At 38.7% G+C, this 9158-nt stretch overlaps 1 protein-coding gene across 1 annotated transcript; it reads right to left on the minus strand.

The window, feature by feature from the left end:
- Nucleotides 1-424: 424 nt before the first annotated feature.
- LOC145996153 (uncharacterized) lies at nucleotides 425-3024 on the minus strand. The gene is made up of 3 exons (XM_083132536.1): nucleotides 3019-3024; nucleotides 2205-2535; nucleotides 425-548 (listed from the first exon to the last, which is right to left on the minus strand). The coding sequence occupies exons 1-3, from the start codon at nucleotides 3022-3024 to the stop codon at nucleotides 487-489; spliced, it is 399 nt and encodes a 132-aa protein (XP_082988662.1). The 3' UTR covers nucleotides 425-486.
- Between the last annotated feature and the right edge of the window lie 6134 nt (nucleotides 3025-9158).

Here is a 9158-nt window from a genome sequence, read left to right on the forward strand (position 1 = left end):
AAATCGCAACCCAGCCCAAAACCCCCCCACAGCCAACCTGACCCGGAGCAATCCACCTAAAACAATCTAAACTAAAACAATTTCCTTTTCTTGCACTTTTAAGAACTCAAAATAAATCAATGGACTTTAGGTAAATTACACCCGGCCATGAGGGCCTATAAAGGGCGATAGACTGTAATGCAATATACTCAGCCTGTCCAGCCAGTGTCCAGTACGTCAGAAGTCTCTCGTAGTCGGCAAGGATCTGCCACGCTAAACTTCTCGCTCGACCAGCGCAGAAGCTCAGCCAATGGCAGAACCTTCCAGAGTCACCTGTCTGTTGAGTCTCCATCCGTCATTCATGAGCAATATTACACTATGGGCTTACAAAACAGCCTCTCCCCCAAAAATTACAATTTTCTAGCACATAGTGTACTACTTGTTACACATATCTTTTTAGAATTCACATTTCAAACATACTCTTCTTACATAACCAAGTTTCAAGCTTTAGAGCGAGGTTTCGTAATAGTTATAGGGGTTTGCGCATGTCATCCCTCCAACTCCATCGCCTGTAAATATTCAAAAAGAAAAACTGGTACCAGTACAAGTTTACAAACATAAACCATTCATTCGTACTATAATACAGGCAACCTACACCAAATCTACAATAATTTACATTTATATAATGGGAGAATCATTAATTAACCTTACATAGTCAGAGATCTTGTCGATCCATGTATAAAATTACCTATTATTGCCTCTCCTGGGCTCCAAATATCTTTTCAATTTATGTACATGTACTTTGGAACATACCTTGTCATCATCAACTTTCTTAACCAGAACTGAATTCTCTGTTAGAAATTTACTTATAAAATATGGACCCTCGTACATATTAGAAAGACTTTTAGTTATCTTGTCCTCTAAGGAAGATTTAATCTTAGTCCTAACTAATACTTTGTCATTGACTTGAAACGTTATGGGTGCATATCGCTTCTTATACAATTGTTTTCTCTTTTCCCATTCCCTTTTCATATTTCTGATAGCATTTTTCCATTTATCTTGCAAATTACCATCTGCTACATTAAAATCCATATCAGATAATTGCCATTGGACTTCCAATGGATCCCACAATTGTCGTCCCAAAAATAATTCCGACGGAGTATACTTCAATGTATGATGGTATGAACAATTTAAACTATACTGTATCCTTTTCAAACCTTCATGCCATTTAGTTTGATCTGCTGAATAATAACATCTTAAGGCAGTTTTCAAGGTACGTATGTATCTTTCACTTAAATTGGCCTGAGGATTGCCAACAGATAATCTAATATGCTGAATTCCATGGTTAAATAAATAACTGGTAAATGCATCTGATACAAAATATGAAGCATTGTCTGATACAATCTCATAACAATAGCCATAAGTCAAAAATATATGATCTAATTTATCAATCAATACTCTTGAACTCAATTTCCTAATAGGCTCAAATATACAAAATTTTGAGGCTGCATCTACCAGAACAAAAATATACTTATAACCATTAGAGACAGGTAATGGTCCACAAATATCTATGTACAACCTTTTCATAGGAATTGTTACAATTTCAGACGTTAATATATTTTCAGGGGTTGTGTTTTTACACTTAGCTCGTTGACATACATCACAAGATTGAACTAAATCCTTAACATCCTGAGACATATGTTCCCAAGTAACGTGTCTCTGTAGACGCTTAAGTGTTTTCAACCAATTACCATGAGATCCTGTTCGCATATTAGTGTGATAATATAATATTAAAGGATGTTTCAAATTATCTGGTACACATATCCTATAAGGAAAATTCTTGGCTTTAGTTCTTTTCAAATCAATAACTGAAAATACCTTCCCCTGACTCAATTGAGCCATAGTTTCTTCCATATTAGCCACTGGGTGCGCATCATAGATTATTTTCTTATTCACTGCAGAATAATCACAAATAAGTCTTTTAGTCCCCCCTGAAGAAGGAATTACAAAGCAAGGTGCTGCGTACGGTGACGAAGATGCTTCAATAATGTTTTGTTCTAATAATTCAGTAATCACTCCATCTAGTTCCTGTTGTTTAGATGGTGGAACAAAATATGGACTCCGATGTACAGGAACATTATCATATAATTTAATTTTATACGAAAAGTTCTTTAAACGTCCTAGCTTAGAAGTAATAACATCAGAAAATTCACTTTTCAACTTACATAACTGTTGTTCAGTATCCTCTAATGCAAACTGTCCAAAAGATGCGCCAGAAACATCAGAAGCTCTGGATTCGAGTCCACGCCTTCTCTCTCGTGGCCTCCACGAAGTCCTGGACTGGCTCCGAAAGGAGTTCTCACCATTGTTTACATTTCTGACGAAGTTTTCCTGGTTCGCACCTGCTGCCTGCTGGAAAGCTACATGTTGACCTTGGTCAGTTCTCGTGCGCTGATAAGACCGAGCTCCGACACCTCGGCCTGTGCTGGCTGAACCCTGGGCAGGAGAACGTACAGGAAATGAAGGACGATCTTGTCTTTGTCCTTGACCTATATTCTGTAAAACACGAAAATTTTTGCATAAGCTTTCAGATGTCCATTTAATAGGGATTTTCTCATCACTTCCGGAAAAACCAACAATTTGTTCTAAATAGTTAATCACCATGTGGCACTGTTTCTGAAATCTCACACCAAGCACTAAGTCTAGAGGCATGTTTTTGCAGACATGAAAAGTTGTGGTCCACGATAAATTTCCAAGACCAACATTTAACATAACTCCTTTATTGATATTCATAAGGTTATTGTTACCAACTATCACTTGCATTTCAAGACCCCATTCTCGAACAGTTCCCCTAGTCTTTATTCGATCCAAGAGACTTTCACTAATTAAACTATATGTTGACGCAGAATCTAAACAGGCCAAAAAATTCAGATTATTGATTTTACAGTCAACAAACACAGCAGTCACTTTAGTTTCACCACCTTGTCTGGGTCCTATGTCACTACGCAATCCTTGCAAAGCAAATTGAGCACCTCTCACCTGCATCGGACACCATCGCTCAAAATGATCACTTGCTGAACATTTACGACAATATTTGGGCGTATAGTCTTTGAATGCAGGACCTTTAGCCTTGAATTGTCGTTCGATATTATGTAATCCCCAAAAATCCTTGGACAAATAAGAAAGTTTTTCTAAAACTTTCAACTCGTTCTGCAATTCATTTAAAGTATTAGGTATCCCCTTTAGATACAATTTTTGGGAACACTGAGGTTTAAGTCTATCCACAAGATAACTTACAAATGTACTTTCATCAATATCATACTGCAAAATCTTAGCAGCTCGAACTCTACTTTCTAAATACTCTAATGGAGTTTCATTGTCTCTGATTACCCATTACATATTTATTACATAAATACTGTCTCCCAATAGACGTTGCATACTTATTTAAGATCATTTGAAATACATCATTCCAAGGGATATTTTCAATTATACATTTCATCCATAATTTACCCATTTCAGTATTTAATTTTGGTAAAACTGCGAGCATAATCTCGTGAGAAGGAAACATTTTTCTGTCTTTAATACCCTGCAATACATACAAAAATCTATACAGGCTTTCAGCATTAATTTCCTTAACTATAGGTACGGCAGCTATTAATTGAGTCAAATTTTCTTTGGCCATTTCCATATTTAACTTTCTCAAATCGGACCCATTATATAATACTCGTTCGTCTTCATCAGACGACGACGAACTTTCCAAAGGCTTACTTGGGCGTTTATTCACCCACCGGGGTTTACAAGGGACCTTTACGTACGTTTCTACATCTTCCCCCTCCCTTTGTCGTCCTTGGGCATTTTCTGGGGTGTGTGGTAAGGGTCCTACAAATTCATTTAACAACTGCGAAGCAGAATGTTCTCTACGAGTTGAAGAAAGTGGGGGAAAAGGCGGACCAAAATTCCTCCCATCCACTGTTCCCGTAATATCTACAGTATAATAATTTCGAGAGGTAGCCATATTACCGCACCATTTTACAGTCTAACCAACCTAGAAATATTGATAGCCAATTGTACACAAGTACCAGAGACAGAACCAGCATGTAACCATGCTCTGCTCTTATAATCCTCTACGTCTCTTGTTTCCCCTTTAATACTAAAGAAGTGAGACGAGGATTGTCTTATCGGCGCAGTGGATGATCATATATTAGGTACTTAAAGTATACAATTGGAACTTAATATTCGTTAACCCAATATTTATTACAATACATATTAGTACTTATACTTTCCAAATACAATTAATTCAACAGAAATGTCTATGGATTATCTCCCAGTTAACCTAGTTTAATTTGTCCCATTTGATAGTCAGCAGTCAGTAAGTAAAGGCTACACGAGTCAGAGCAAATCGCAACCCAGCCCAAAACCCCCCCACAGCCAACCTGACCCGGAGCAATCCACCTAAAACAATCTAAACTAAAACAATTTCCTTTTCTTGCACTTATAAGAACTCAAAATAAATCAATGGACTTTAGGTAAATTACACCCGGCCATGAGGGCCTATAAAGGGCGATAGACTGTAATGCAATATACTCAGCCTGTCCAGCCAGTGTCCAGTACGTCAGAAGTCTCTCGTAGTCGGCAAGGATCTGCCACGCTAAACTTCTCGCTCGACCAGCGCAGAAGCTCAGCCAATGGCAGAACCTTCCAGAGTCACCTGTCTGTTGAGTCTCCATCCGTCATTCATGAGCAATATTACACTATGGGCTTACAGTACTAATGTTGAAAGATTTTCTTGAACAAGTAAAGACAAAATGTTGCTGAACTCCTAACATCACCAGTTAATTCTTTTCCGATAAAGCCTACATTTGACAAATGATTGGCCAGTCCTACAAAGATTTACTTAATTGATTCTTCCTATTATAATTCAGAAAAGGAAATGGAGAATAGTTAACAAACAACCTGCAGTTAGGTATGACCATTTTGGACATTCTCAACAGAATTTCAGGAAGGGGGGATTGGCGGTACGAACCCCCATGACATCCATTTGAAGAATTTATAACTTTCAATTCACAAATGCATTTCTATGGTGCTATTTTCACATCAGTATTTACACAGACAAGTCAAAGTTATAGTGCAGTATACCTGCACAACTGACCAAGGTACACAATAAACACCCGAGTTTATTTTTCTACTGTTCTCACTTTCAAGACAGGCTGGCTATGGGACAGATACTTAAAATGACGTCTGACCTTTTTCAAATTATCTTTCGTGATCAATTTCTTCGATTTTAGCAAAATCCTTGAGGCCGTATTAATGAGCAATTTATGTTAATGAGATCTGATCGGTACGAAGGTCGTCAGTTCAGTTACGGGGGCGTTTCGGAACGTAGACATTAGTTGTTATAGTTTGAAGCAACGTATTCCTCTATGCGGATTTAGTTCAGGCTTAATTCGACAGTGACATGCCCATGAATTATGTAATAGAGACTATGACTACACTGATCGCGGACCCAACCGGTGGGTAACCTACTTTTTGCTACATACTCCTAACTGTTCACCAATCGTCTGTGTGGTTCGATGAATATCAGCAATCGCAGTTGTGAAGTAAAAGATGTAGGGGTAACATCGCCATGTTACAACGTTGCCAAGCATATACCTGATTTTTTCAGTTGTGTCTTGTGTACTAATTGTCTGTGCTTTGTGTACTATTGTACAACTTTTATCCAGTAACAGCGTTGATCAACTCTCTCTCTCTCCCCCCCCCCCCGTTTTACAGTACGTTGGGCAACATGTTGTGTTTGTTTGGACCCGCTGGCAATGGAATCCATTAGTGGTGACGTCACAAGCAGACGACGAGCTGGGACTGAGTCTTCACAACGAGAGAAAGCGTTTTCTTCCTATCCAATTCAATGCTATTTTCCTTCGGAAGGGATAGCTTTAATTATTGTGACAGCAGTTATGAAACAAAATTAAGATGCGTATCATACATCAATGTAAAGATGAGATTTCGGAGAATACGACTATATATCACACACACGTTACAGAGGGTAAGGTAAAGAATAACCGGAGTAAGAAAAGTATGCATTTTCAAAACATTCCACTTCCGAGCACAGCCGAAGCCGACCCGAACTCACCCGATCTGAAGTCGGCCACGCTGCCGTTATGGGTGGTGGGAAACGGCGTGAACCCAATAGCCTCAGGCGATTGAACCGACGACGCCTATTGGCTGAGATTTCTTTTGGAGCATTCGCTTTAATCGATTTCCTACTCCATTTATTCTTTACATTCTCATATGTAAGGTATAAGTTATATATAGACGTATTCTCCGAAATCTTATCTTTGCATTGATGTACGATGCACATCACAATTTTGTTTCATAACTGCTGTCACAATATTTAAACTACCCCTTCCGAAGGAAAATAGCATTGAATTGGATACGAAGAAAACACGTTCTCTCGTTGTGAAGACTCAGTCCCAGCGCGTCGTCTGCTGTGACGTCACACTATTTGACTCCATTTTCGGTGCCTTGTGACACGAAAATACCCGATGTTAGTCGAAGAGAATTCAACTGATTGCTGATTCGTTGTTTCTCAGCCGCTAGCTGGGATCAGTAAAAGTGCAAGGGAAGGTATGCTTTTTTAAAAATTATGTCAAATATTTTGAACATTTTCACGTGTTCATATTTTTAAAGCTGGACCACGGGAGAGGGTGTGTGTGGGGGGTGGGGTGGCATGACCTCCTGCAACCCTACGTAGTCGCACCATGTATCATCTGATGATAACAAAGCTTAAATTTACATATTCATTTAAAAAAAAGGCCACAGTATGAGTGGCTATTACGGATTATTACGTATAATTTCATTAAACGACGCCTTAATACAAGAAAACTGAAATTCTAGGCATTACGATAATTTCCAGAAATTTCCATCCCTGCCAGAGGCTCTATCGTCACATGTCGAGCCACTTCTCCGAGGGCCTCAGCTGGTCCCATAACATTCTAAGTGATTGATGCGGGAAAGACAAATTTCAGGGGCGCGTTGTCCCGAAATGGACACAGTGAGTCCGGCCTCACGCAGTGATGCCAACCCTAGCATAATTGTGCTAAACATAGTACACTTTGAATTTTGTTGGCACCTAGCACCCTGTGTTTGGGATAATGGTAAAATATATGAGCATCAGGTTTGGTAACACTGCTGCGGAGAGGAGTTTTGCGCCGGAGAAATACATCACGCTTATGGGAGCATTAATTGTTCTCTCAGAAATATCAAACATCCAGTGTAAATATGTAACCGGTGCGAAAGCGAAACTGTCGCTCTTCACCTTAAGAGGAGCTTAGAGTCTCCACACAAAGCAGCAAGTAGCGTAGAAAAATACATACTGCAAACCGACTTAATGGAAAACAAGTGACGCGTGAGGAGAGTGAATTCCCACAGGGAGGTCAGACGTGTGACAATTCAGATTGACAATCTGTGGAAATATCCTTCATTGAAATGTGAGGCAAGTAAGAAACTTTACCTAACAGTATTCATATCGTTTCGGTCATGGAGAGTAAAAAACCCATATCTACCTTAAGTCAATTGTATCGCCAAATTCCTTTGAACGTAACCTCTCGCATGTATCACATTTAGGCCAAGAGAGTAATAATCATCTGGAAGATAAATGATGAAAAGCTACGCTGCCCAACGGACAATTCAGGGTGTCTAGTTCGATCCCAACGCAGTATTAACATTGCGTTACGGAAAAATACATTAGCACTTTATTGCTCTTTTCTCTTTGTATCTGTAGTAAAACCACCAAACAATATGATTTATCGAATTATTCAACTACTCTCTTGTAATTTATGAAAGAAAAAAACAGGCTACCTTTAATTTTAAAAGCGAAAATTATTTTTAAGGTCACAGCTTCCGAGTCCTACTGATGACACTTGCTGCTGTTGAGAGAAGGAAAAATATCCTTTCCAGAAAAAATAAATATCAGGAACAATAGCAACACTATTACATTGATTCCAACAATGCATGCGATCCTAGCGTAGCGTTTGCTCATAACTAAGTAGCTTGATTTTTCGATGCTATTATTTTTAATATCGGTTTTATTTTCCCCAAAACTCGCTATTTTGATTTAGGCAGATGTACCTAAAATTATACCTTTATTGTTCATTTAAAGTAATATTTTAAATTGTCGGTCACATGGCCTACGCCTGGTTGTGATACTTTGATCGCGACAAATGCCGATGTTACGGCTTCATTATGGCGATAGGTGCGCACTTGATCTCCGCCAAATTGTCGCCACGTCGCTCGGTAACGGAAAATACTTCTCGCGCGACAAAAATCGAAGCTATGGCTACCGTTTGAAGGTACGTGCGCAGTCTATCTCCTGCCAAAACGTGAAAAAACGTTGGAAGCATCCATTTACACGTGGTTTCATGTAGCAGTCGAAATTATAGTTTTCTCTTGGATAAAATGTTGGAAAAGGTGCGCGTTATACATGCAGGAGTAGATTTGTTTCTTAAAGCCTAAAACACAAGAACGTTGGAATTTCACTGCAGTTTACGTTGTTTAAGCACAAAATGTGTTGAAATTCACGAAAAGGGTCACAATTAACATTTTAAGTCAAACTAAGGTTAAGTGATTTTGATTGGGTGAAGAATGTATTCAGAACGTCACTGCACATTCATAAACATTTTATACAGCAATTAAACTCTTTCAATGTTCCCTCGCTTGCAAAAAAATCAAGGATCTTACTCATAACATGCACAGACGAATGGCAGAATTCCATAAACGAATTCTTTCCAGGTTTGTAATTCAAAACGAGCAGTTCAAGAGATGAATCATGCAGATAAAAAAGTCTATTTCAAATCATGGGTACTTATCGTGACATCTAGTGAGTGAAAGGACAAACAGTTAATGTGATGCATATTGCTTAACTGCTTCACAAGATGGTATGTGAGTCACTTCAACTCTGTGCCGTAGATGAACAAGTTGGGTTGTTCATTGTTCACAGAATAGATTGTGGGGCTGAGAGGAATCGATGTTCGTTGTGAGATTGAACCTTTGCGTGCAATCTGCTTCCTGCCGCACGAAAATCGAAGACGATTCAAAACAACTCGCACAGTGATTTCTGCACATTTGAAATTCATGAAAATCAATCTTAATAGATGGCACTGATTATTACTCATATATTAAAGTAA

The sequence above is a fragment of the Lepisma saccharinum genome, chromosome 1, assembly GCF_977018435.1.
Source record: "Lepisma saccharinum chromosome 1, izLepSacc3.1, whole genome shotgun sequence".
NCBI classification, from domain to species: domain Eukaryota; kingdom Metazoa; phylum Arthropoda; class Insecta; order Zygentoma; family Lepismatidae; genus Lepisma; species Lepisma saccharinum.

Coding starts and splice junctions, on each gene's coding strand:
- LOC145996153 (XM_083132536.1), bottom strand. Junction 549..2,204: donor GGATACTGAACAACAGTTAT/GTAAGTTGAAAA, acceptor GAATATTTACAG/GCGATGGAGTTGGAGGGATG.